Below are 23,821 nucleotides of genomic sequence, written 5' to 3'. Positions count from 1 at the left end.
GAATCGCTCCTCACAGGAGCTTGAGATGGCCGGTGACCTGGTCGATCAGCTTCACGGGCCCTGGATTATGCGTTAGCTGACTCGGCCACAGTCATGCCTGCAATTCGAGGGGCTACGCACCTGGCCCGATGCCCAGCACGGTCCGCGAGCCTGCCGCAACCTGTGTCCGTCCGCTAGCCAGAGGGCAAGCTCAGCAAGGCTTTAACCGTCACACGATCGCCGCACTCACGCATCTCTGATGCTGCGTGCGCAAAGGTTGAGCTTCTTGGCAGCCGCCTCGAGGCGCTGCATCTCTTCCTCGTTCGGGCACTTGAGCGCGACCTTGGCTTGCCTGATCCGCTGCTCAGCGTCTCTCGCAAACGCAGACGCCCGCACGCGCACTCACCCTATCCGCTCCCACTGCTTCAGGATCTGCAGAGCCGGCCTGTGTCAGCAGAGCGGGCGTCTCAAGCTGCAGCATACTCACTGTCGGGTTGCTGACAAGCATCGCCTTGTAGCATGCGAGCGTCGCGTGGCTGCGGGTGCGTCAGCTGGCGGGTCGCGCCGAATGCGCACAGCACGCACCTGCACTGCGCCGCGATCTTGCCCTTGTCCATCTTCAAGTCCGTGCGGACGAGCAGCACCTGCTCAGAAGCCTCAGCCTCTGGCTGCTGCAGCACCTTGCCCTTGCCCGTGGCAGATCCCTCTCGCTCGCGTCACGCACCAGCTTGCACTCGTCCATCACGCGGGCCTTGAGCGCCTGCATGTTCTTGTGCTCGCCCTCGCTGATGTCGTCCTCCTCGTCCTCCGACTCGTCTTCTTCCTCGTCCACGTTCTGGGCTGCCTGTGCGGCGCGCGTCTGCAGCAGCGTCTGGCGCGAGTACAAGAGGTAGGAGGTGGAGCAGGAGAGCACGGCGAGCAGCAGGTTGGACAGCGTCACTGCCGAGCAGTGTCAGCCTCGTGCCCAGCAGCCGGGCCATGTGCGGCATGCCTCCAGCGCTGGTGCCTCGAGTCACTCACGCTGGGCAGAGACTGACGGCGGCAGGCTGGGCATGCTGCGTCGCGAGGAGCGGCGGGTACGGTCACGAGAGCGGGAGGCAGGCCCAGCCTGGGCCTCAAGTCTGAGTCGAAGTCGAGTCGCAGCCGCGGCCAAAAAAGCGCTCGAGGCGTGGGATCAGCCTGCGAGGCGCAGGGGCAGCACGGGCACCAGAGCAGTGTGGCGCCTGCTCGGTGCGTGGGTGGAGGTGTTGCCCGATTAGAGTCCAGCGCTTGTAGTGCGTAATACAACTCTCAACGGCAAGCTCTAATGCCGCCAGGGCTCAGGCTGCATGCTGGGCCAAGGGCGGTGGCTGCTGCCGTGCCGCGGCGAGAGCACGCCACGCGCGGCCGTGCCGGCGAAGCACACTCGCGAGGTGCCCGGCAGATCAGCGCTGCACGATGCGCTGCGCATCGAGAGCGCTGCAGTGCCCGCGCCCCGCATCGAGCGCTCGCGGCGTGCACCCTCGCGGCCAGGCACGGCGGCGCGGGCACGGGAGCAGCGGGCGCGGCGCCAGCGAGCGTGCGACTCAGCACCGCTCGCCGCCGCGCTGAGCTCACGCTGCATCCACCTGGCTGAGCCCTACTTAAGGCGGTGCGCCGCTGATCGGCCGTCCATCGTGTCAACCACATCCCGCCTCGGCATACTCCTTACACCCACCACCCACACACCACACACACACACGCCACAGTGAGTACGCCTGCCGCGTGAGCTGGATGGACGCGGCGTCGGCGCGCTGCTGCGCACGGCCCATGCGCTCGCTATCGCGGCGTGCTCGCCACCCCTACCCAGCATCCATCCACGCCCCAGCCAGCCTCTCTTGCCCACTGCTGACACGTCGCACTCCCTCTCAGATGCAGATCTTCGTGAAGACGCTGTGAGTGCCTGCGTCGAGTGGATGGAGGAGCATGCATGTGGTGGAGGCACGCGCAGCACGTCCGCGTCGCGCGTGCGCCACCGCTGCACATTCGCTCGCCCTCCTCGCCGCCTTTCACCTCGCTCACACGCCCTCGCCGCGCAGCACCGGCAAGACCATCACGCTCGAGGTCGAGAGCAGCGACACGATCGACAACGTGAAGGCCAAGATTCAGGACAAGGAGGGAATCCCGCCGGACCAGCAGCGTCTTATCTTCGCTGGAAAGCAGCTCGAGGACGGACGTACCCTGAGCGACTACAACATTCAGGTGCGTCGCGACGCGAGAGACGAGCGCGATGGAGTAGGAGAGGGAGTGGGATGGCGGTGCAGGTCGGCGGCGTAGGGCACGAGACGCGACGTACGCGCCACCCTCGCAGCGCGAGCACCTTGCTGACGCGCGCATCCCGTCTGCAGAAGGAGTCGACGCTCCACCTCGTGCTGCGCCTGCGTGGAGGCATGCAGATCTTCGTCAAGACCCTGTGAGTCACGCGCAACGCGGCTGTCGATGATCTCACGCTCACCATCGCCTCTCAGCACCGGCAAGACGATCACGCTTGAGGTCGAGAGCTCCGACACCATCGACAACGGTGCGTGCCCGTCCGCGCAGGCCGCTCACGTCCCGTGCTCACGCGTCTTCTTCCTCGTTCAGTCAAGGCGAAGATTCAGGACAAGGAGGGCATTCCTCCGGACCAGCAGCGCCTGATTTTCGCCGGCAAGCAGCTCGAGGACGGCCGCACGCTGTCCGACTACAACATTCAGAAGGAGTCGACGCTCCACCTGGTGCTCCGTCTGCGCGGTGGTATGCAGATTTTCGTCAAGACGCTCACCGGCAAGACGATCACGCTGGAGGTCGAGTCGAGCGACACGATTGACAACGGTGAGCCGTGCGCGTGCGCCGTCGGCGGCGGCGCATCATGCTGACGCCTCTCGCGCGCTCCTAGTCAAGGCGAAGATCCAGGACAAGGAGGGTATCCCGCCGGACCAGCAGCGTCTCATCTTCGCGGGCAAGCAGCTGGAGGATGGCCGCACGCTCTCGGACTACAACATCCAGGTGAGCCCGGCGCGATCACGACGCCGCTGCACGAGCTTGCGCTGACGCGATGCCCCCGTCTCGCTTCCTCGCTTTGCAGAAGGAGTCGACGCTCCACCTCGTGCTGCGTCTGCGTGGCGGCCAGTGATTGTCACGCGTCCGCTGTCTTTCCTCTGTAACACCTCCGCTCCGGCCCCATCGCCGTTATCCCCCGCGCGTGTAGCGCAATGTGAAACCTTGGCCAGCCTTCGTACGGCCCACACACATCTGACTGAGGGTGACTCGACGGCAGCCGTTCCTTGCTGTCTCGTCGCGAAGTGGCGTGCAGACCCAGCTCGCGATGTGTACTGGCAGGTGCATGAGCGGCACCGGCCCGACGTGCACGCGGCGTAACGAGCTCCTGCACGGCGAGAGGTGTTGCATGCGTGCGCTGAAGCATCACGGATGGACGCATGCCCTCGGGCGTTGACCGGAGATAGCGAGGCGCTGTGCCTCGGTGACCGAGTCGCAGGGATCCACGCGAGTAGCGCCTCGGTGACCGAGTCGCAGGGATCCACGCGAGTAGCGCCTCGGTGACCGAGTCGCAGGGATCCACGCGAGAACGCGAGTAAGAGTCATGCTCGCCACGGGCAAGCTTGCTGCGAGCAAGCGAAGCACGAGACGGCCAAGGCGTGAGTGAAGCGCTGCCGCTTCTGCCGTGTGCGGCGTCTCGCGGTTTCGCCGGCCCTGCGCCGCCAGAGATCCGCCCGCTCCACCCGCCGGCGCCGTGCCGCGGCTGCGCTAAAAGAGGCGGCCACCACCGGCAGGGCCGGCCAAGGCGCCTCGAGAAGTCAGGCAGACCACACCTCCTCATCACCCACCACCACCACTCATCGTTCCAATCGCGCCATCCCGATCTGCTCGCCTGCTCGCACCATCGCGCGCGCGCCGCTCGCTCACCAGGCCATGCCGCCTTCGCGCTCCGTCGCCTCCTCGCCGCCCGAGTCCGACATGCCCTCGTCGCGCCGCGCCTCGCTCTCGGAGCACAGCAGCAGCGCCGCAGACGAGGTCGCTGCTGCACAGCTGCCCGTGTCGGCACGCACGGAAGATGATGTGGAGCGCGATGCGCACCTGGAGAATGAGAAGACGCGGCAGGAGAAGGACGTGATCTGGGTCGAGTGGGAAGAGAACGGTGAGCGGCCGCCCGAGCTGGCTTGGCAGCTGAGGGCAAGCTCACAGACCTGGCTCGGCAGACCCGGAGAACCCATTCAACTTCTCAAATCGGCGGAAATGGTGGAGTGAGCAGCCTCAGAGGGCGTAGCGGGAGTGGGCGAGAGTGCTCACACGACGTGTCGCCGCCGCAGCCACGTTCCTCGCCACCTTTTTTACCGCCGAGGTGGCCGCGACGGCCAGCGCCTACGTGCCGGGCATCCCCAGCATGGAGGCCGAGCTGGGAAACAGCCACATCATCTCGCTGCTCGGCATCAGCATCTACGCCTTTGGCTTCTCGCTGCCGCCCATGGGTGTGTTGCTTCGAGACTGAGGACTTTGACTGGCCGCTGACAAGGCTGCGCGCAGTGCTCGCACCGCTCTCTGAGGTGTTCGGACGCAACACCATCTACATTGTCTCACATCTGCTCTACACGGTTCTCTTCGTGGCTCTCGGCCGCGCGCCTAACATCGCGACAGTCATCGTGATTCGCTTCCTGTCTGGCGCATTCGGCAGCACCGGAAGCACTATGGTCGGCGGCTCGCTTGCTGGTGAGCATGCACCCTCCATCCCGGCGCGGACAGCAGCGTTGACGCGACATGCGCACAGACATCTGGCAGTCCCACGAGCGTGGCCTGCCGATGGCCCTCTTCGCCACGGCCGCCATCTTCGGCACGGGTGTCGGGCCCGTCTGGGCCGGCTGGGTGGAGCAGAATCCAAACCTCGGCTGGCGCTGGATCCAGTATCTGCAGGCGATCTACACTGGTGCCTTCTTGTGAGTCCTCCGTGTGATGCGCATTGAGCCAGCAGGCTCACCAGCTCCACGCAGCTTCGTGCTCCTCTTCGGCCTCAAGGAGACTCGCGGCAGCGTGCTGCTGACCAGGTGCGTCGACAGACACGGCTGTGTGAGCGCTCTCTGACACTTCGTACAGACGGGCAAAGCGGCTGCGGAAAGAGACTGGCGACCAGCGCTACCGTGCTCGCGCCGAGGCAGAGCGCGCATCGGTCGCTGTGCTAGTGACGCACAGCCTGACGCGGCCGATCAAGATGCTCTTCACGGAGCCCATCGTCACGGCCTTCTCGCTCTGGGTGGCCTTCCTCTGGGGCTTCATGTACATGCTCCTCGAGTCGATCGGCCTCGTCACTCAGCTGCACAACTTCACGCCGGGTCAGGTGAGCATCTACCGCCTCCTGTGGCTGTGCGCCCCGCTGACATTGCCTCAGACCGGCCTCGTCTTCCTGTCCATCTGCGGCGCTGCCATACTCGGCAACGCGCTGAATCCGCTGCAGGAGTACATGTACAAGAAGCACGTCGGCAAGCGCGGGCCCGAGGCTCGCCTGTACAGTGCCTGTGCCGCGGCCCCGCTCTTCCCGATCGGCGCCTTCATCTACGGCTGGACGGCCTACTCGCACGTCTCGATTGCCGGGCCCGTCGTCGGCATCACTCTGCTCATGACGAGCGTGTATCAGGTGTACCTGAGCTGCTTCCTCTACCTCTCCGACTCGTAAGTGCTGCCCGGCAGTGTTCCCTTCGCCAGGTGCTGACCTCGCTCCGTCCTCGCAGCTACGGTCCATACGCCTCGTCAGCCCTCGCTGCGCAGTCGTTCGCGCGGAATCTGGCCGGCACGGCCTTCCCGCTGTTCTGCGAGCAGATGTACCACCGGCTAGGCTACCAGTGGGCCTCGACGCTCGCCGGCCTGCTCGGCGCCGTGCTCGGCATCGTGAATACGCTGTTGGACTGTGGCGAGAGCTGCCTGCTGACAGACCATCCCGCGCCAGGCGCCCTTTGTGCTCTTCTTCAAGGGACCGCAGATTCGCGCACGGTCGAAGCTGTCAGTCGAGCTGGCCAGGCTAGGCCTGCTGTAGCAGAGCGCCTCGTCGTTCATCTCATGTATTATAGAGCATCCGGGCCGTGCCGCACGGAATCCACAGCGTATACCAGTCGATCAGCGTGATGGTGGAGGGTGGAGGCGTGACATTAAGGGCCGCGTCTATCTATGCCTCGGCAGCCAGGTTGGCGCTGCGTTCCCGCAGCTGCTCCCACTCGCCGGCGTCAAGGCCGACCTCCTGCCATCGTGCTGTGACGTCGGCCTCGTGCTCCGCGTCCAATGGTGGGCCCTCCAGCTCGTCCGTCAGACGGCCCAGCAGTGCTGCGGTGACTGCATTGACGGCGCCCGATGCACCGCGGCCAGCCGAGCGCGCGGCCACAGCGTCTGCCCAGGAGGCGATAGCACGAGCCGCCTTCTCCGAGTAGTCGAGATCGGCGCGCGCCTCCGAGCCGTCCTTGAGCGGCGCCAGCTTTGCGGCGCCTTCGCTTGCCGCCGGCAACAAGCTTGAGATGAGCTGCGTCAGCGCGCCAGACTGCAGCAGCGCAGGCGCGATGGGCGGGTATGAAACACCGGCGGCAAGTGTCGCTGGCCCGCGCTCGAGCGGCGCCGAAGAGGCAGGAGTCACTGGTGGCGTCGAGGCTGATTGCCCCGGCACAAGGGTGAGCGCCGTCGATGCCTTGGCAGCTCCATTTGGCGCTGCGAGAGGTGCTGATGGCAGAACGGGCGAGGCGGCTGCCGAAGCGGCCTCAACGTTGGGTGTTTGTGCCTCCTGCATCAGCAGCGTGTTGATGAGGAAAGCCGCCTTTCGCCGAATCGTGAGAATGGGGTCTGCGCAGCATGCTGCGTCAGCAGAGAGAGCAACGACTCGCAGTCAAAGCACTCACCCTCGAGACTCGTCTTCAGCGCCTTCCACCCATCCTGCGTGTCGAACTCGACGACGGCAGCCGGGTTGTGCTTCAGCAGCGCACTGAGCGCATACACGGCCTTGCCGCGGACCTCGTCGTCGGCGTCGCCCAGCAGCTCGAGCAGGCGCGGCATAGGGCCCTGTGCCAGCAGCGCAATCTGCGCCTTGTCATTGTTCTGCACGGCCGTGCCGAGAATCCAGAGCGTCTGTGCGCGAATGCGCTCGGATGTTGAGGAGAGCAGCGAGATGATGGAGGGCCACAGCGACATCGAGGCGATGTTGTTGGCGTTGTCGATCGACTCGATGAGCTGCGCAGAGGTCGTGTGTCAGCGCCTAGCCACACAGAGAGCGTCTGAATCGCAGATCGCCACGGGTCGCACATGTGCAGCACCCCTCCGCCCGGCCTCCATCACCACAGAAGCCCTCATCCTCCTCCGCCACACTGCGCCACCGTGCCGCACTCACCATCTCGAAGTTGTCGAGCGCCGTGACGCGGTCCTGCTCGGTGCGCTTCTCGTCGAGCGCGGCGCCGAGCTCCTCGCGCATCATCGTCGCCTCGCTCTTGCCCATAATGGCGTCGAAGAGGCCCGGGTCGGCGAGGTCTGGCCGGCGCCCCGCCGCAATGTCCGACGCCACGGCCGCCATCGAGGGCTGCCCGTTGGCGGCGGCGGCGGCGTCGTCGGCGCCCTGCTGCGCGATGCTCCACTTGAGCAGCGCGTCCATGTTCTTGTTGTTCGCCATTCTGTGTGATGGGTGATGAGGGTGAGAGGCTCAGTGCTGCTCACGCGAGCCGCTCCTCGATCAGCGTACCGCCGCCTCAAGGTCCGAGGCGCGCGAGGTGGAGGGAGCGGAGGCGCCATGCGCTTCCAGGCGCGACGCGAACATTCGGCCGCGCTGGCCGCCTTCGCACGCCAGGCACGCCGGCAGCAGCGCTGTGTCCCGGCGTGGCGCGCGCGCGCGCACGGCGGCAGATCCCCTGCGCCGCGCGCGCGCGTGCCGCTTCGCTGCTGTGCCGCCGCCGGCCTGCAGGCACACGCGCCGCGTCTGCCTGCGCCTGCGCCGGCTCCTGCCGCCGGCCTCGGGGCGCGCTCTGCTGCTGCTGGCTGCCTCTGCCGGTGCTCCATCGCAGGTACCCCTCGCTTACCCTCTGCCATCCCCACGCCTTGTCCGTGCGACGCTCCCACCTGCTCCGGCTCTCGCACCTCTCCGTGCGCCTCCGCCGCCGCTCTCGCCGATTGACGCGCGCGTCTGCCGCTGCCGCGCGCACGCTGCCGCCTGCGCCGCCTTCCCGCCGCTCCCCTTGACGCGCCTCGCCGCGCCGCCGCGGACATAGCGCGCGTACCTCTCTCGCGAAGCTTTGCCTTGCCTGCTCCTCGCTCTCGCTCTCGACGCGCGCGCCCGATCGTCGGCCGGCCCACGCTCGCCGCACGCGCGCATCGCAGATCCAAGGCCTGAGCGCTCGTGGGTCATCGCAGCAGGCTGCCGCATCTGCCACGCAGCTGCACCGCGCCCTCGTCGTGCCAAGCAGCCGCTTGATACGCGCGCCGGCCGCACCCCGCTGCCTCTGCACCGTCGCGTGAGCAACAGCAACGCGCGACGTCGGCTTCAGCGCGCAAGAGCCGCTTGATCGCGTCTCGGCTCTCAGCTCAGCCGCTGCCATGTCCTCGCTGCGCCGCTCTACGCGTGCGGCGGCTGCTACGTCGGCCTCGCCGCCGCCGCCGCTCGAGAGCACGTCGCCCTCCAAGACGAAGCGCAAGCGCGCCGACGGCGGCGCAGCAGCCTCTGCTGCCGTCGCCTCGACATCGTCGCTGGCCGTGCCGTCCGCCAAGGGCGCCAAGCGTGCCGCCTCTGCGCGCAGCAACGGCGACGCTGTCACCGCTGCAGCGCTCGAGGCGGCGCCCTCTGCTGCATCTGACGCCCCGCACTCTGGCGCTCGCGACGACGACGAGCTGCGGTTGACGGAGACGGAGCGGCAGCAGCTGCAGCTTGTGCTCTCGAGGTGAGTGCAGCGTTGTCGGACTGCCGCGCTCTGCCTTGTCACGCGTCGCGGCTGACGCTTGCTCTGCGCAGCTTCGCACCTGCTTTGTTTGATGCCACGCGCTCCGGAGCGCCAGGAAAGGCAAAGGAGCTGGACGCAGGCGTCAGCTTCGCCTCTCTGGCTGAGGCTTTGAAGACTGCAGGCACGGGCTTGCGTCAACTTCGGGTGAGTCAGCTTGTCTCGGAGGCATGGCGCGGCGCAGCTCATCACGGCTTCACAGGCGCATGTCGTCGCATTGCGCACGTCTACACTGCAAGGCTCTGCGGCCGAGCCCAGCGCCCAGCTGAGCGCTCTGACGGTGCTCTTGACGCTCGTGGACACGCTTGCGTCGAAGCGGCGAGCGAGCAGCGGCACAGCGGTCAAGGCCGAAGCCGCGGGGTCCACTGGCGTCAAGGTCGAGGACGACGTGCAAAAGGACGACGCCAGCGAGATGAAGCCGCCGCAGAAGTACGCACTGCACATGCTGCTGCCGGGCGGCGACTACTTCACCAGCGCGACAGAGGCAGATCCGCAGGAGATCGAGTCTGGTGCGTCTGCAGTCCTGGCGCGCTAGATGGTGCAGCGTTTGCTCACACCTGTCGGTTTGCAGGCGTCGCAGATCTTGTCGCCGTGAAGCCAGCGCCTCGAGGAGAGCCGGTGCCGACACTCGGCTCGCGAGTCTTCCGTGCCGACAAGTCGCACGCTGCGGCGCCCTTGCCGACGACAGAGCGCGCGAAGCCAGGTCAGTCCGCATCGAGGCGATTCTTGTGCGCACAGCGCTGACGGTGCGCACACAGCCATGCATCTCTACTACCACGCCTGGGCCAGCTTCGCGCCAAGCTACGACACGACGCACAGCACGCTGGGTCTCGGCGCCTCGCGTCTGCTCTGGACTGATGGGCGCAACGCACGAGACGCACTGCGGGCGCGCGCCTGGGGAGACGTCGCCCCTTCTGCTGCAGCACCGTCAGCTGTGCGCTCTCGTGCGGGCAAGGAGGTGCCACCAGCGCCACCAGCACCGCTAGACGCCGCAGAAGACTCGCGTCTGGATCGCGCAGCGTTCGCAGACCTCCATCCGGACCTCGATGCTGATGGCCTGCTGCGCGCTTACGAGGACCTCGAGCGCGAGGAGGAGGTCAGCGTTCAGCTGGCTCGCAACGCACAGCTGCTGGCGCGGTTACAGGAGGCTCAGGCGGCAAGGCTGCGCAAGAGCTTCGGTGCCAAAGACGCGGCGGCAGGCGACGTGCCGGATCAGGCAGAGGCGGAGCTCGGTGAGTCAATGCGTCAGTCGCGGCCAGGTCTGGTGCTCATCCCTTCGCCGGCCCAGCACGAACCATCCTCGACGGACTCGCGAAGCTCGTGCACTTGCGGCCACGCGACGATGCGCAAGCCTCAGTGGTGCCGTCGGCCGCCTCTCTGCGCGCCGCCTCGCGCTCAGTCGCGATCGATCCCGCCTTCCTCGACGGGGACGCGGCAGCAGCACCAGGCTACTGGGGCACGCTGGACGAGACGCGCTGCGGGCCCGAAGCACGCGTGCGCCGCCTGTACGTGCAGCGCGCCGCGGCGTCGGGCCTCACGCACTTGCCGGAGCCGCTGCCTTTGGCTGCGCTGGCAGACAACGAGACGGCACGCATGCCCGAGCAGGGCCAGACGCACGCCGCTGCGCAGGCGGCTTCACGGCTGCCCATCGGTTCTGCAGCAGCGGAGGCGGCAGACTCGAAGAGCAAGAAGCCAGCCGGCCTGCTGGAGCGCCTCGCTTCGTCACGCACGTACTCGGCCGACGGGCCTGACCCGCACAACCCGGCCGCTCCACCGCCAAACGCGGCTGGCGCCCAGTCGCCGCCGCTGCCCGTGCACTCGTCGCCCGAGCGTTCGTCGATGTCCATTCCTCCTACGCCGCAGCACGCCCCGCGGCCCGTCGGCGCCACGTCATCGCCGTACCCGCAGCAGCAGCAGCAGTACGCCTCTGCGCAGCCGATGCAGCAAGCACAGACGCCAAGACCCGCAGGGCAGGCCTTCCAAGGCGGCGCGCGCTACCCGCAGCAGCAGCAGGGCACTCCGCAGTGGAACGGCGCACCTCCGCAGCAACAGCAGCAGCAGCAAGGCGCGATGGGCTACAATGCCATGCCGCCATATGCCACGCCGGCACGCACGCCGCAGATGCAGCAGCCGCACAGCCAGACTTGGGCCACGCCTCTCAGTGCCGGCCCGACGATGGCGGGCCAGATGCCGCAGCGCATGCCGCAACAGCAGCAGCAGTCGTTTGGACAGTGAAGCAGCTGCTTGCTCCACCCTGCCCCGCACTAGCGTGCAGCACCCCTCTCTCTCTCTTCTTCCCTTTCATGCCCCGCCTGTGCTCGCGTACTCTGCCCGCAGTCCCCTTCGCAAATGCAAAATGCAACGAGTAGTCACGCGCATGGGAGCATGGAGTGCAGGGAACGGGAGACAGGCGGGGGAGAGCAGGAGAAGCAGTGTGCTGTGGAGAATCGATGTTCGGCGCGCTGAGGTCCAGGCTCCTCAGATGTCCTCGGTATAGTTGGCCGGGAAGCTAGAGAGACGGCGCGCGTCAGCCACGCGCAGGGAGCGCACATGCGGAGACACTCACCTGCCGATCTTGCCCCTCGCGCGGCCCAGCCACCAGTCCTCGCGGTTGCCAGTGCTGCGCAGCACATCAATGACATCGCCCTTGCGGAATGACAGGTCCTGCTCCTCTTGGCCCTGGAAGTCAAACGACGCCACCACCTGTGCCGACGCCGACGGCACGGTAGCAGGCGCCGCCGAGGGCTCGACGCCGTGATGATCGCCGAACATCGAGCCGTCGTTGCTGACGCCGCGCGCTACTGCAGGCGCAAACGAGGTGTTGCCGTACCCGGCTGAGGCAGGGAAAGTGTCGCCCATGAGCGCTGGCGGCGAGTGCGGCCGGACAGGAGCAGCGCTGATCAAGAAAGGCAGAGTCAGCTCGGCCCACTCAGCTCCTCGTGCATCAAAGAATTGCACTCACCGCGACGTCTCCCATTCGTCGCTGCTTCGCGTGTCCGTGCTGAAGCGCGGATCGGTGGGCGCCGGGTATGCGACATGCGTGTCCGCCAGCGGTCTGTTTGTGTTCTTCTCCTCGCGCGCCGAGCCTCCCGCGCCCGGCCATTCCTCCTTCCACATGCTGCCCGACGAGCTCGTCTTGCCCATGCTGACCGAGCTATTGCCGCGCACGCGGTTCCACAGCTTGCCCGCGCTCGACGTGCGCTTGTCCGCCAGGCCTGGACGCGTCGGCGAGGGCAGGCCGTAGTCTTCGCGCCAGCCCTCGGCGCCAATCTGCATGCCCGATGCGCCCGAGCCCGTGCGTTTGGCAGCCGGACGCCGCGAGGTGTCGCCGCCTTGAAGCTCGCGATCCAGTGCATCCATGTCGCCGATGCGCCGCTTGTCGTCATCGCGATCGAGTGCCCAGGCACCGTTGTACTCGCGGTCCTCCTTGGCAGCCAATCGACGCTCCTTCTGCTCGCGCGCACTCGAATCGGCGCCCCAGCCACTGTGGGCTGTCTGCTCCGCGCCACCTGCAAACGGCGAGGCCGCCGCATCTTCATCGTCGCTTGCGTTCTTCTGGAACTGCGCCGAAAAGGAGCGAGAACTGCCGCGTGCTTGGTAGGCGCCGCTGGGCGACGAGGAATTGGTGAACGACGTGTAGGACGTCGTGCGCTTGTTCGAGGGACTACTGCGTGATGCAGCATTGCGCATGAAGCTCGAGATGCTGCTGCTGCTGCCGTGGCGGGCATTCTTGGGGCGGTCAATGCCATTGTGGCCCGTCTCGTTCATCCAGTCTGGCTGCTGCTCCTTGCCGTAATCGGTGCTGCGGCCCTTGTTGCCTCCCGAAGAGCTGCCTCGTGCGCTACCGCCACCACTGCCGCTGAACGCATAGGCGCCCGTATTACGCGTCTTGTTCTCCTCGATCTCGCGCGCCCGCGCTTCACGCGCAGCAGGCGAGTCGAACTCATATGCCGGGCCCAGACCCATGCCTCGCACGTCCGTCTCGAGCGACGAGAGCGAGTCGCGCGACTCGGAGCCGCGATGCCGAGGCATGTAGTCGTCGCGCCCGCCCGTCATGGTGAACTTTTCGATGGTGCCGATGAGCGCCGAGGCGAACGCTGGCGGGTCGATGGAGCCGGAGAGGATCTGCTTGGCGGTGCACTTGGGCCGCTGGTACGCCTTGGTGTTGGCATCCTCGCGGTCCACCAGCACAGTGCCCTCCACCGAGATGCCTGCAGTTTGGCATGAGTGTCTGCACCACTGCTTGGCCCAGACACTGCGGACTCACCGGCATAAACGCCCTTGCTGCGCGAGTAGCTGTACATGGCCGCCATCTTGCCGCTGCTGTTGATACTTCCCGACGCCTCGGCACTGCGGCCCACGGGCCCCGCCGAGACGCTCAGATTGCCGCCGAGCTGCAGCGAGCCGCTGGCCATGAAGCTGCGCACGGCCGCGTCGGTGTTGAGCACAATCAGAAAGTCCGTCACCTCGGCACCGACATTGAAGCCGCCGCCCAGGCCGCCGATGCCCAGGGCCGCGGGCGCAGACCAGCGGTCCTCGGGCAGCCGCGCAATCACGAGGCCAGAGCCTGCTCGCGCCGACATGACTACAGAGCCAGCAGAGTGAGCCTGCAGCCCGAGCGCTGCAGCTGCAGAGATGCACTCACGGAAACCGATGCGGAAGACACTGAAGATGGCAAAGCCGCGCGCCTTGCGCAGCACCGAGAGCGCTGCAGGCCGGGGTAAGCGTCAGTGCTGCTCGCAGCACTGGCCCTTCGCAGGCCACTCACGGACCACGCCGTCAACGCCATTGACGGGATCGACCATCTGTGTCAGGATCTGCGCCAGCGGCGTGTGAGCGCTGCGAGCTGCGAGGCCGACGCTGCTGCTGCTGCTGGACGAGCTGGCGCCGCGCACGCACCTTGTTGGCCTTGCTGCATTCCTGCGAGAGGTTGACGGGCAGTGGATTGCCCATGGCTGCGGCGAGGTGTGCAGCGTGCGCTGCGAGAGTGGTGGATGTGCTGAGACGAGCCGGCCGCAGCAGTGCTGGCGGGGAGCTCGAGACGCGGGGCTTGGATTGGGGATGGAGGGCACGAGGCAGGCGCGAAGGCGGCCTCCTCTCCAGGCGAGGCGGGCCGCACGGCACGGTGACGTGCGCCGCCGCACCGCCAGCTCACGCGCCGCCGCGCCGTCTCGGCAGCGCCACCTCCGCTCGCCAGCTGGCATCTCAGCTCGGCGGCGGGCGATCCAGATTGCAGCGCCGCCTCGCCGTCACCTCCGCAGGCCGGACTCGCACAACCGCAGCGCGCAGGCCACGGCAGCCTACCTGGTGCTGCGCCGCTTCAAAGCTGGTCAGCGCAGCTCAGGAGAGATGCCGGTGCGGCAGAGTGTCTCCGATCTCTCATTCTCCACGCCGCCAGCGGGCACGACGTGCGGGCCGGAGACACGGCAACAAGTAGCCGAGCACCGCTCGAAGAGGCAGATCTTGACATCTCCTCCTCTTCGCCATCATCTCTGCGGCACGGCGGCGCTCATGGCTGATGGCCGCGCTGGACGGAGAGCAGCTCCGGGCCGACGCGGCGGCCATGTGGAGGCGCCAGCACGCGCGCACCTGTTCCCGCGCTCACGTGCCGCGTCCCACGCCTGACCGAGCTGCGCCCGATGCTAGTGCGGGGAAGCGCGAAGGGGCGACGTGGCCAGCTGTCAGAAGCATGCCTCTCTCTGCTCTACATCAACCACAAGCATGTCCGTCCCCGCGCACATTCCTGTCGAGCAGCGCTATGCGGCCGCCGATGCCGCGCACGCGGCGCAGCTCTCGGGCATGAGCCAGACGCAGCGCATGCTCGCCGGGCTGCCCTACGATCCCGCCGACGCCGCCCTCGTCAAGGCCCGGCTGCGCGTGCGGCGCATCTTCAGGCAGTTCAACCTCAGCGAAACACCCGCGGACGATGCGGTCGGCATGGGAGTGGAGCGGAGGCGGCTCTTCGCCGACCTGCTGGGCATCAAGGAGAGCGACATGGCGCAGAATGTCTTCGTCGAGCCGCCGTTTTGGTGGTGAGTCTTGCGACTGCGGTGCCTTTGCCGCATGGGAGCAGTCTGACTCACAGACGCGGCAGCGACTACGGCACCAACATCCGCCTCGAAGGCAACTGGTACTGCAACTTCAACACGACCATCCTCGACTGCGCAGAGGTCGTCATTGGCGACGGCGTGCTGTTTGGGCCCAAGTGCGTCTGCTGCCTCACACAGCGACGGCCATGCCTGACCATGCTCCCTCAGCGTCCACCTGTACGGCGGCACGCACACGACGGCCGTGCCGGAGCGTGTCGCAGGCCTGGAGCGTGCGCTGCCCATCATCATCGGGCGCGACTCCTGGATGTGAGTGCCACGTTCGGCTCTCGAGCGAAAAGCGAAAGAAAAGACGAGGCTGAAGAGCACCTGTGGACGCGCAACAGCGGCGGCAATGTCTCCATCATGGCAGGCGTCACTATCGGACGGGGCTGCACTGTCGGCGCGTGAGTGGCATGCGGCACCGCTCACTGCCTCAGCTGCTTACCCCCCTGCGTCCTCGCAGTGGCTCAACGGTGACGAAGAACATTCCTGACTGGTGCGTCCTGCCAGCGCCTCGACTCACAGCATTCATCTCACCTCTCCGTCCTTCTAGGTCCATCGCCATCGGCACGCCCGCCAAGGTGGTGCGCACGCTGCGGGAAGAAGAGCGTGGCGTTGCGCCGGCGGAGGCGACAGCAGCCTAGCGCAGTCTGAGCCAGGGGACGCACGGGAGCGAAACGCAATATCATCATGGACCGGAATGAGCGTCGTGACTAAAATTACAATCTGAAGCAGCTGCTTGGACGCGGACCAGAGAAGGGGAGGCGGCTAGAAGGAGAGGCGCTAGGTAGAGGCAAGGAACTCAGATTGCAACGACGTGGTCCGACGCATGCTCCACGGGGCGCGAGGCACCCTCGGAGACGGAGAGGCGGTTGAGGACGTCGCCGAGCTGCTCGATCTGAGCAAGAAATCGTGGGAATCAGCACTCGTTTGCGCATTCGCTCGGGCCGGCTTTGCAGACTCACATCTTCCACCGACGTGATGGACCACACCTCGTACTCGGCGGGCTGCATGCCCTGCGCCACGCGCAGGCGGTCGCGATACGCCAGCTCCTTGCTGAGGAGATGGGCGCAGGCGCGCCCCGGGCCCAAGCAGATGAAGCGCTGCACGCCCTCCTCCACCAGGCGCTCAATGCTGTCGAGCCACTCGACGCGTCTGGCCGTCGCGCCGCTCAGGTCGGCACGGATGGCGTCGACATCGTCGAGGAGCGGCGCGCCCTTGTTGGAGGAGACGATGCGGAATCCCTGAGGTGCGCGCAGAGGAAGGTGCACGATGGTGGGCTTGAGTGCCTCGGCGGCGGGAAGCATGAGCGAGGAATGATACGGCCCCGAGACGGGCAGATTGACGGCGCGCGCTCCGAGACCGAGGGCGCGCAGACGATCCGAGGCGAGCGAGACGCCGACGCGCGTGCCCGCTGCGAGCAGGAGCGAAGCATCAGCAGCCGCCAAGAGCGTCTGGCCGAGTGCGGAACTCACAAAGCACGACCTGCAGATTGTTGTTGACGTTGGCAATCTCCACCACTTCGTCCGTCGCCACATCCTTGACGGCGCCCGCCTTGATGTCTGCCTGCGTCGCCTCGACGGCTCGCAGCGTGGCGTTCAGCTTGCCGGGGCGCACCATGACGCCAGACATTTGCGAGCGCTGCACCAGGAATGCAGTCAGCTTCCGCTCTACGGCATTGAGGGGGAAGAGAACACACCTTCCATCCCCGACGCTGAGGCTGCACATCAAGTCCGTCCTTCTCGGCATTCACGACGTCGGCGTCGGAAGCGGGACTGGTGGGCGGCACGCCTCCTGCGTCCACCGCCACGCTCGAGAGCAGCTCTGCGCCCTTGCCGCTGCGCGAAGATAAGTCAGGTCAGCGCCGGGCAGAGCGGACGTAAGGCAATGCAGGTCTCTGAACGCACCTGCCGGAGTTGGCGAATGCCCAAGACTGCGAGAGGGTAGCGGCGTCAGCGTGCGACAATCGAGGCGCTCAGGCACGGCACTCACCTCGTAGATCGTGTCGGGCCTGTCACAGCCCGGCGGAAAGAGCACCTCGCTCTCCTCTACGCATTTCGAGCTCATCAAGCCTCTATGTCTCAGCAGACGCGTCGCATCGCCAATATCCACGGCGCCCGAGGCGACGAGGGAGGCATAGATGCCCGTGCCGTGTCCGGCCGCGAGCGAGACGTGCTCCGTGATGAGATCGACGTCAAACTCCTTGCGCAGCACGGCGAGGATGGAGAGGGTGCATGCCAGCGTGGCGGGCTGCGCATTCTCGGCGCGCGTCAGGTTGAGCTGATCGCCGGAGAACTGCGCGTATTGAAGCTGGTCAGACTCGGAGCATTGCGGTCGCGCGTGGCTGTCAAAACTCACCACAGTGTCTCTCAGCCATCCTCTCCTACTCCTGGCCACCGCCGTGCCCGAGCCCGTCATTCCCTGCATGCGATCCCACGCCGCGCTCTTCTTGAGTTCCTGCTCGAATGCCTCGCGCTGCTGCGGGCTTGAGGCGCGCTCCTCCCATTCGGAGAGGTGCGAGCGGCCCGAGAGCAGCGCCTCCTCGGCCTCGGCCCACACGTCGCGCGCAGAGCGAAAGGCGCGGTAGACGTCTTGCGACATGGCTACGTATTGCGAGCCCTGCAGCGCGGGGGAAGGAAGCGCATCAGCGCCGCGCTGGTGCAGTCGTGGCGCGCCGACCTGGGCAGGCGCAACTCACTTGTCCAGGCATGATCAGTGCCGTCTTCTTCTTGCGAATCTTGCCATCTCCACTGCCTTTTCCCGCACCCGGCGTGCCAAGCCCATGGATGGCGCTCTGCGAGCCGTGCGCGTTCGTCTTGGGAATCGCGCCCGCCGCGCCTGCGGCGCCGACGTTGAAGGAGGTCGAGGGCGAGGAGAAGTAGGTGTGGTGCGGCATTGCGCGGGGAGCACGCGAAGTGGGCGCGTACTATCGGGGAGGCGTCAGTGGGTGGAAAACAAGGGGGGAGGAGGCGGAAGACGTACTTCGTGCTTGTACTCCCGCGCCATCTGTTCCTCCTTCATCGCGGCCCTCGAGCTTGCATCTCCATGCGCAGCGGCCTGTGCGCCATGGCCTCCACTGCGACGCTTGCCATAGCCATTCACGGCGCCCTTGCCCGCGCTCGAACTGCCTACGAATCCCGCGGCAGGCACTTGCTGCGCGGACTGCGGCGCCGGCGTGCGAGGCTCGCCTTCCTGCGTGGCAGCATGCGAAGAGCCTCCTCCGCCGAACGCCCATGTGTCTTCCTCCTCTTCTCCCTTGCCCGCCTTTGCACCCGGCTCGGGCGCCTGAGCAGCCGCAGCGGACGTATACAGGCCCGCCGTGGCACGCTTGGTCGCTGCCGTCTGCGGCGCATGCGAGGCGCGGCTCGCGGCTGGCACGCGCGGCGCCGCGGGCGAGGCGTGCAGCGTCGACGAGGAGGCCTGCTGTGCGCCGGCGGCGGCGGCGCTGCGGCTGGGATGCACCACGTTTGCGGCGCTGCTGCTCGCTGCAGAGGAGGAGGCAGAGGCGGCAGACTGCTGCACGAGCAGCGAGCCGCCGCGGGCGGGCATGCGGTAGCGCGCCGTGTACGCCGGCTCGCTGCGCAGCGCCGCGAGCACCGAGGCGGCCTGCGAGGCGGACGTGCGCGTGAGGAGCGGCGAGGAGGAGGAGGAGGAGGGTGTGGCAGAGGTGGGCACGCTGCTGCTGCTCGGTCCCGCCGCCTTGGCGGAGCGCAGAAGAGTGCGACGCATGGTGGATGCAGCGAGGTGCGAGTGCAAGGTGGGGATGGAGGTGGAGAAGAGAGAGAGAGGGCCGCTCTGGACGGCGGAGCGAGCTCGGGGGGCGGCTGCGGCTGCGCTGGCATACGGGCGCCGTGCCCTGCGCGCGGCTGCTGGCCCGGCTCGCTGCGTGCGTGCCTCCCCGCCCGCGCCGCGCCCCCGCACTTCTCGGGTACGTCCGGCGCGGCGCCGCGCCGCCGTGCCCTCGACATCGGTGCCCGAGCGAGCATGCCGCGCCGCCTCGACGGCTCTTCTCCGCCTCGCCGTGCCGCCCAGCATCTGCGCTGCGCAACGCTTGGGAGCAACTTCAGCCCAGCCAAGCAAGCGTCTGTGCAGCGCCCTCGATGTGCGCCTCCGCGACAGGATCAGGCACCACAAGCGGCGCTCCGAGCGTGCGCGCGTGGAGGTCGCAGCAGGGCGCCGGCGCCGCGCGTCACGTGCGGCAGTGTGGCACCATGGCGCTGAGAGCGAGAAGGCAGCAGCATCGGCTGTGCGCATGAGCTGCTGCTGAGGTGCACGAGCAGTCACAGTAGACGACTGGCAGATGAGCTGCAGTACCGAGCCGCGGCCGTGGACGAGGCGGAGCTGCGCTTCGTGGAAGAAGAGAGCGCCACGTCGAGCTGCGCGCTCCTCTGCCACGCACGCTCTGCCTTGTCGCCCCTCTCGCCGCTTGGCGCGGTGTTGTGATGCTGCATCGCTGCGCCTGAGTGAATGAGAGCTTCTGAGTGATGATTTTGAGCGCAATAGTGCGGGCGGTAGGGGACATGCTGCGAGGCAGAGGTGGCCCTGTATGAGGTGTGTTCTGGCTCATGCGAGCGGCAGCGGCGCTTGTGCGCACGGAGCGCCGCGACGTGGCGCAGCAGTGGGCGCCACATCTCGCTTGGCGCCTCGCTCCTCCTCCTTTGCTTCCACCACCCGCGCCTTCTCGCCGCCATGAATTCGCTGTACAACCTGGCCCTGCGGCAGTCCTCCTCCTTGCAGACCGATCTCTCCGCCATCTCCCCGCCCGCCACGCCCGCGCAGCTCGGCCAGCTGGCCGCGTCGCTCGCGGCGCTCGGGCGCACGGTGGATGAGTACGAGGCCATGGCGCGCCGCGAGCTCGTGCCCGCCAAGCGCGAAAAGGCGCTCGGGAGAGTGGAGAAGTTCAGAGAGGAGGAGCGCGGCTTCAGAGGCGAGATGGGACGCGTCAAGGAGGCGGTGAGTGCGGCGGCCAGAGCGAGAAGCGGGGCACCGGACAATGGCGCATGGGGGAAGAGAGCAGCGGCTGGCTAGAGTCACGCACAAGGCTCGGAGCGGGACAGCGAGAGGGAGTCGAGAGCAAAGGAAGCATGGGGTGAACTGTGCTCGGCTGGCGCGACGTCAGAGAGCGAGATGCACCTCTGCCTTGCAGCGCTGGGGGCGAGCCAGTCCCAGCTGCGGCCAATGGCACGTTGGCTGTCCCCTTCCAGCTTGGCCGTGCATCGTGGAGACGAGCACGGCTACCGCCCCCTCACTGCACTCGCGCGCTTGCGCCGCGCTGTGCGGTGGGGCTCATGCCTGCTAGAGGGGAACAGGTGTGAGAGCGCGGCCGCTCAAGTCTGGTGCTCAGGAGGAAAGCGCTTCTTTTGCTGTGCACCTCTCTGCACCCGGACAGCGGCGGCTGCTCTTCATGCGGAAGGGCCATGTGCAGCGCGCCAGATTGAGGCGCCTCGATGGGATCGCGAGAAAGTCCGCCAATGTCGAGCTCTGCCCTTGTCCTTCCTCCGCCCGGCGCTGTGCAGCCGTCAGCATCGCCTGCGTGCCAGCTGACTCGCCTGTGCCACTCAGCCAGCACAAGGCAGCACCTCCTCGACGTCCTATTCTGCCTCTTCCTCCGCCCGCTCTCCCCTCTCTCCCACCTCCACGATGCAGATGCGGCAGTCCACCATGGGCGGCACTCCATCGTACAGCAACACTCCCTACGCGAGCGGATCGCCCTACGACTCACCGCACGCCACCCCCCCGCCTCCCTCGCACGCCGATCCGCTCGCAGCGTACCGCGCCTCTGCACAGGCGGCATACGCAGCGGGCGGCAACGCACGCCAAGACGCGGCGCTGCGGGAACACTCGTTCATCGGCACGGCCGAGGCGCAGCTGGACGCGCTCATCGCGCAGGGCAGGGCGACGTGGGGCAATTTGGGCGAGCAGCGCGAGATTCTGAAGGGCACGCAGCGGAGATTGAGAGATGCGGGAGTGACGATGGGATTGAGTCGGAACGTCATCGTGAGTGCTTGTCGAGGCGCGCTGTTGGAGAGAGAGAAGAGCTAATGTTCTCGCTGCGGCCCACGACAGAGCTACATCGAACGCAGATCCACGCAGGACAACATCATCTTTGCCGTCGGCGCCGTCTTTACGCTCGTGTGCTTCTGTGCGTCGTTTGTCGGGCGGCTTCGTTACTGGAGCTGCCGTGCTGACGCTGTTCCCTGCTGCCATCAGTCTACATCTACAAGTGGTTCGGCTAGGCCTTTGAGCTGGCCCGACTGCCGTTTTGCCCCTCAAGTCTGTGCGACGTCGCTTCACGCCCTGTTCTTTCACGATCTGCCTTATGAAACACGAAGCACGCAAGGGCGCTAGCCTACGCGGCGAGCTCCACAGCTCGAGCCATTCCGACCGAGGTGCCCTTGCGTAATGAAAGCTACATCCCAGCCACCGAGACAGACGTGAGGGCGCGGGCAATGAGCCGAGAATGAGTCGTTACTGGGATCTGAATCTAGCTGGGGGGCGCAGAGAAACAATGTGCATGGAGCGAAAGCGAGGCGCAGGGTGAAGATGTCGAAGCGGCGGGGAAGAGGCGAGGCATGAAGTGCTGCGGAACGGCGCAGGACGCAGTCGCCTAGAGGCCAGCAGGCAGCATCATCGACTCATCCACCTTGTCCTCCTCCTCCATCTCCTCATCGCTCTCCTCCTCCTCCTCCTCCTCCTCGCTCTCTGCGGGCGCATTCGGGTCGTTGAGCAGCACGCCCTTTGGCTTCTTTGCCCGGCTGCCGTTGCCCGCGCGCTTGCTGGCGCCCAGCTCGTGCAGCTTGCCCACGGCCTGCTTCTGCGCCGCCGACAGCTCCATGCGCGTCACGGACGACGTCGAGGCGTCCCAGTGCGCCAGGGGCACGATTTGGAACGTCGCGTCTTGGATGAGGAGATGCTTGAGGATTTGAGCCTGCGTAACGGGAGAACACACACGTCGCGGTCAGTCTGAGCCGCGGACAAGAGGAAGAAGAAGTGGACAACGCACAGCATCGGCAGTGAGCACCTGGCCCTTCTTGCACACGACGTGCTCGCGCAGCAGCGTCGGCACGCCGCGCTTGAGCTGCGTCGGCAGGCCGAGCTTGCGCAGCTGCGGCTCGAGCGGGTGCGGCAGCGTCTCGGGCGGGTCGGTGCGCATCATCAGTGGGCCTATGTTTTGCAGCCACACCACGAATGTCAGCAGAGAGAAGGGTGCGGTGGGGCAAAAGGAGGAAGTAAAACGCACCCTCGGGAAGCACGACGTCCTGCGTGGCGCGGTTGCCGGCGCGCGCAAAGTCTTGCCGCGAGTACGTGTCGAACCAGTCAATCACGGCCGCCGGCAGCTCGTCGGTGAAGAGCAGGCCGACGGGACCGGCAAGGAGCTGGAGAGAGAAAGAGAGAGATGCGTCAGCAATGGAAGCGCGCATGACGAAATAGAGGCTGGAAACGCGAGCCGTATGCAAAGGACGGGTGGCGGCCCGACGAAGCGAGAACATCCGCGGGCAAGAGGAGCCACGCTGGGCGAGCGAAGCTGCCCTTGAGGCAAGCTCCTTGGCGTCGCGGCTGCGCACCCGGAGTCGAGAAGCCCACGCGCGCAGCTGCGCCAAAGTGCAAAGAGCAGGACACAAGGCGGAGCCAGGTAGCCCTGGTCCCAGCGCACGCATCATCTACCAGAGCCCCCCCCCCCCCCCCCCCCCCCCCCCCCCCCCCCCCCCCCCCCCCGCGGCAGCAGACGAAGGAGCCACACAGCCGGATGACTCGAGAGGCTACCAGGTCCAGCGCAGCGCCTGACGCGCATGCTAGCTCACTAGAGCCTTGACCAGAGCCAGCGACGAGCCGCGCACTCGATACCACAAACATGGATTGTGCTGCCCCTTGCGCGTGCACGAGCAAGCTGGTCTGCTTCAAAGACGAAGTCGCTGCTGCCTTGCGTGCCATCTCGTCACCTTGCTTCGACGTCGCAAGGCCAGTGCAACATCCCTAGTGCCGCGTTCGAGAGCATGCCTGCCGGCTAGGCCACAGCTCGTTGCATGGCGCTGCAGCAGCACGAAGAGGCTCGGCTGCCTGTAGCGAGGCCGCCGCTCCTTGCGCACGAGAGGAAGCCCACCGCACGCCTCATGCATTGCGGCAAGGAGTGCAAGCAGTGCAAGCAGTGCAGATGCCATCCCTAAGGAGTGCAAGCAGCGAGATGCCATCTCCAGACGCTCTCCCCTCCTCTCTTCTCGCTCACCCTGCATCACAGCAAGGAGTGCAGCAGTGCGGGTCCATTCCCTCTCTCCTCTCCTCTCTCGCCGTGCTCATCGCACACTCACCTTGCTGATCCCCCTGACGCCCTCCCTGCACTCCTCCTCCTCTGTCTCTCCCAGTGCTCTCGCCATCACTCTCACACGGCCAAAGCAGATCTTGCTGCCCTTCCAGAGGTCGCGCACCTCGCTGAGGTACTTTGTGCGCATGCCCGCGACGCTGAGCACCCAGATGTAGGCGTGCGTCTGCGCGGCCGCGCGCACGGCGTCCATCAAGTTCGACTTGGCCGGACGCCCCTTCTTCTGCACGGCGGTGAGCGAGATGACCTTGTCGCGGCGCGAGGCGGGCATGCTGGGCGAGTATCAAGGGGTTGGGGTGAGGTGGGAGGCAAGGACCCTGGGCCGAGAAGGCGAGCAGCTCGGCCCCCGCGAAGGCAACTCTGACCTCAAGGCGCGCGCGGAAAGGCGGTGCAGGCAAAATGTGCTGACGTAAGCACGGCGGGAGGGAAAGGGAGAGGCAGGCGGCTCAAGAGGGTGGCTCCCCGCGGGCCAACTC

At 66.7% G+C, this 23,821-nt stretch overlaps 10 protein-coding genes across 10 annotated transcripts; 5 read left to right on the top strand and 5 right to left on the bottom strand.

Moving 5' to 3' along the window:
• Positions 1-10: 10 nt before the first annotated feature.
• Positions 11-745, bottom strand: FA09DRAFT_334111 (peptidyl-tRNA hydrolase; the record flags this gene model as incomplete). Its single annotated transcript, XM_025743717.1, has 7 exons — positions 11-60; positions 121-173; positions 230-331; positions 386-411; positions 467-515; positions 565-647; positions 704-745. The coding sequence occupies 7 exons, from the start codon at positions 743-745 to the stop codon at positions 11-13; spliced, it is 405 nt and encodes a 134-aa protein (XP_025598768.1).
• A 916-nt stretch (positions 746-1,661) lies between these two features.
• On the top strand, positions 1,662-3,197 carry FA09DRAFT_329545 (ubiqutin ligase-like protein). The gene is made up of 8 exons (XM_025742222.1): positions 1,662-1,705; positions 1,870-1,892; positions 2,037-2,199; positions 2,346-2,410; positions 2,466-2,518; positions 2,581-2,808; positions 2,873-2,982; positions 3,062-3,197. Exons 2-8 carry the CDS (start codon positions 1,870-1,872, stop codon positions 3,107-3,109), a joined length of 690 nt encoding a protein of 229 aa, XP_025598767.1. The 5' UTR covers positions 1,662-1,705; the 3' UTR covers positions 3,110-3,197.
• Positions 3,198-3,926: 729 nt separating this feature from the next.
• On the top strand, positions 3,927-6,064 carry FA09DRAFT_307515 (MFS general substrate transporter). The gene is made up of 10 exons (XM_025740561.1): positions 3,927-4,132; positions 4,194-4,238; positions 4,305-4,463; positions 4,519-4,701; positions 4,760-4,925; positions 4,980-5,033; positions 5,083-5,323; positions 5,375-5,655; positions 5,715-5,871; positions 5,930-6,064. Exons 1-10 carry the CDS (start codon positions 3,952-3,954, stop codon positions 6,014-6,016), a joined length of 1,554 nt encoding a protein of 517 aa, XP_025598766.1. The 5' UTR covers positions 3,927-3,951; the 3' UTR covers positions 6,017-6,064.
• On the bottom strand, positions 6,001-7,630 carry FA09DRAFT_329541 (Fes1-domain-containing protein). The gene is made up of 3 exons (XM_025742221.1): positions 7,349-7,630; positions 6,864-7,191; positions 6,001-6,807 (listed from the first exon to the last, which is right to left on the bottom strand). The coding sequence occupies exons 1-3, from the start codon at positions 7,622-7,624 to the stop codon at positions 6,146-6,148; spliced, it is 1,266 nt and encodes a 421-aa protein (XP_025598765.1). The 5' UTR covers positions 7,625-7,630; the 3' UTR covers positions 6,001-6,145.
• A 418-nt stretch (positions 7,631-8,048) lies between these two features.
• On the top strand, positions 8,049-11,424 carry FA09DRAFT_329539 (hypothetical protein). The gene is made up of 6 exons (XM_025742220.1): positions 8,049-8,882; positions 8,954-9,086; positions 9,142-9,448; positions 9,511-9,642; positions 9,698-10,171; positions 10,228-11,424. The coding sequence occupies exons 1-6, from the start codon at positions 8,542-8,544 to the stop codon at positions 11,172-11,174; spliced, it is 2,334 nt and encodes a 777-aa protein (XP_025598764.1). The 5' UTR covers positions 8,049-8,541; the 3' UTR covers positions 11,175-11,424.
• Positions 11,325-13,975, bottom strand: FA09DRAFT_329538 (DUF500-domain-containing protein). Its single transcript, XM_025742219.1, has 7 exons — positions 13,839-13,975; positions 13,708-13,756; positions 13,585-13,647; positions 13,207-13,524; positions 11,902-13,150; positions 11,506-11,835; positions 11,325-11,448 (listed from the first exon to the last, which is right to left on the bottom strand). The coding sequence occupies exons 1-7, from the start codon at positions 13,890-13,892 to the stop codon at positions 11,418-11,420; spliced, it is 2,094 nt and encodes a 697-aa protein (XP_025598763.1). The 5' UTR covers positions 13,893-13,975; the 3' UTR covers positions 11,325-11,417.
• Positions 13,976-14,660: 685 nt separating this feature from the next.
• FA09DRAFT_334107 (trimeric LpxA-like protein) lies at positions 14,661-15,436 on the top strand (the record flags this gene model as incomplete). The annotated part of the gene is made up of 4 exons (XM_025743716.1): positions 14,661-14,971; positions 15,034-15,144; positions 15,197-15,295; positions 15,373-15,436. 4 exons carry the CDS (start codon positions 14,661-14,663, stop codon positions 15,434-15,436), a joined length of 585 nt encoding a protein of 194 aa, XP_025598762.1.
• Positions 15,437-15,693: 257 nt separating this feature from the next.
• On the bottom strand, positions 15,694-18,816 carry FA09DRAFT_329536 (FabD/lysophospholipase-like protein). Its single transcript, XM_025742218.1, has 9 exons — positions 18,011-18,816; positions 17,727-17,954; positions 17,387-17,647; positions 17,021-17,323; positions 16,936-16,961; positions 16,728-16,866; positions 16,504-16,669; positions 15,994-16,442; positions 15,694-15,926 (listed from the first exon to the last, which is right to left on the bottom strand). The coding sequence occupies exons 1-9, from the start codon at positions 18,755-18,757 to the stop codon at positions 15,831-15,833; spliced, it is 2,415 nt and encodes an 804-aa protein (XP_025598761.1). The 5' UTR covers positions 18,758-18,816; the 3' UTR covers positions 15,694-15,830.
• A 1,025-nt stretch (positions 18,817-19,841) lies between these two features.
• Positions 19,842-21,461, top strand: FA09DRAFT_329534 (V-snare-domain-containing protein). The gene is made up of 4 exons (XM_025742217.1): positions 19,842-19,981; positions 20,591-21,025; positions 21,095-21,170; positions 21,239-21,461. Exons 1-4 carry the CDS (start codon positions 19,868-19,870, stop codon positions 21,262-21,264), a joined length of 651 nt encoding a protein of 216 aa, XP_025598760.1. The 5' UTR covers positions 19,842-19,867; the 3' UTR covers positions 21,265-21,461.
• A 19-nt stretch (positions 21,462-21,480) lies between these two features.
• FA09DRAFT_343130 (hypothetical protein) lies at positions 21,481-23,616 on the bottom strand (the record flags this gene model as incomplete). Its single annotated transcript, XM_025744579.1, has 4 exons — positions 21,481-21,956; positions 22,032-22,192; positions 22,269-22,404; positions 23,335-23,616. The coding sequence occupies 4 exons, from the start codon at positions 23,614-23,616 to the stop codon at positions 21,636-21,638; spliced, it is 900 nt and encodes a 299-aa protein (XP_025598759.1). The 3' UTR covers positions 21,481-21,635.
• Positions 23,617-23,821: the final 205 nt, after the last annotated feature.

Source organism: Tilletiopsis washingtonensis (assembly GCF_003144115.1).
Source record: "Tilletiopsis washingtonensis strain MCA 4186 unplaced genomic scaffold FA09scaffold_9, whole genome shotgun sequence".
Lineage (NCBI taxonomy): Eukaryota > Fungi > Basidiomycota > Exobasidiomycetes > Entylomatales > Tilletiopsis > Tilletiopsis washingtonensis.
This window is presented reverse-complemented; position numbering and strand designations above follow the sequence as displayed.

Bases quoted from the DNA above. Each gene is read 5' to 3' on its own strand.
- FA09DRAFT_329534 (XM_025742217.1), top strand. From the start codon at position 19,868: ATGGCGCGCCGCGAGCTCGTGCCCGCCAAGCGCGAAAAGGCGCTCGGG. The intron at 19,982-20,590 runs GTGAGTGCGGCG...TGTGCCACTCAG, and splicing joins TGGGACGCGTCAAGGAGGCG to CCAGCACAAGGCAGCACCTC. The intron at 21,026-21,094 runs GTGAGTGCTTGT...GGCCCACGACAG, and splicing joins GATTGAGTCGGAACGTCATC to AGCTACATCGAACGCAGATC.
- FA09DRAFT_307515 (XM_025740561.1), top strand. From the start codon at position 3,952: ATGCCCTCGTCGCGCCGCGCCTCGCTCTCGGAGCACAGCAGCAGCGCC. The intron at 4,239-4,304 runs GTGAGCAGCCTC...TCGCCGCCGCAG, and splicing joins AAATCGGCGGAAATGGTGGA to CCACGTTCCTCGCCACCTTT. The intron at 5,656-5,714 runs GTAAGTGCTGCC...CCGTCCTCGCAG, and splicing joins TTCCTCTACCTCTCCGACTC to CTACGGTCCATACGCCTCGT.
- FA09DRAFT_329538 (XM_025742219.1), bottom strand. From the start codon at position 13,892: ATGGGCAATCCACTGCCCGTCAACCTCTCGCAGGAATGCAGCAAGGCC. The intron at 13,757-13,838 runs GTGCGTGCGCGG...CCGCTGGCGCAG, and splicing joins AATGCAGCAAGGCCAACAAG to ATCCTGACACAGATGGTCGA. The intron at 13,151-13,206 runs GTGAGTCCGCAG...GCCAAACTGCAG, and splicing joins CAGCAAGGGCGTTTATGCCG to GCATCTCGGTGGAGGGCACT.
- FA09DRAFT_329539 (XM_025742220.1), top strand. From the start codon at position 8,542: ATGTCCTCGCTGCGCCGCTCTACGCGTGCGGCGGCTGCTACGTCGGCC. The intron at 9,449-9,510 runs GTGCGTCTGCAG...GTCGGTTTGCAG, and splicing joins TCCGCAGGAGATCGAGTCTG to GCGTCGCAGATCTTGTCGCC. The intron at 10,172-10,227 runs GTGAGTCAATGC...TCGCCGGCCCAG, and splicing joins TCAGGCAGAGGCGGAGCTCG to CACGAACCATCCTCGACGGA.
- FA09DRAFT_329545 (XM_025742222.1), top strand. From the start codon at position 1,870: ATGCAGATCTTCGTGAAGACGCT. The intron at 1,893-2,036 runs GTGAGTGCCTGC...CTCGCCGCGCAG, and splicing joins CAGATCTTCGTGAAGACGCT to CACCGGCAAGACCATCACGC. The intron at 2,519-2,580 runs GTGCGTGCCCGT...TTCCTCGTTCAG, and splicing joins CTCCGACACCATCGACAACG to TCAAGGCGAAGATTCAGGAC.
- FA09DRAFT_329541 (XM_025742221.1), bottom strand. From the start codon at position 7,624: ATGGCGAACAACAAGAACATGGACGCGCTGCTCAAGTGGAGCATCGCG. The intron at 7,192-7,348 runs GTGAGTGCGGCA...ACCTCTGCGCAG, and splicing joins CGCTCGACAACTTCGAGATG to CTCATCGAGTCGATCGACAA. The intron at 6,808-6,863 runs GTGAGTGCTTTG...CATGCTGCGCAG, and splicing joins GCTGAAGACGAGTCTCGAGG to ACCCCATTCTCACGATTCGG.
- FA09DRAFT_329536 (XM_025742218.1), bottom strand. From the start codon at position 18,757: ATGCGTCGCACTCTTCTGCGCTCCGCCAAGGCGGCGGGACCGAGCAGC. The intron at 17,955-18,010 runs GTACGTCTTCCG...CCTCCCCGATAG, and splicing joins CGCGGGAGTACAAGCACGAA to TACGCGCCCACTTCGCGTGC. The intron at 16,670-16,727 runs GTGTGTTCTCTT...TTCCTGGTGCAG, and splicing joins CTCAGCGTCGGGGATGGAAG to CGCTCGCAAATGTCTGGCGT.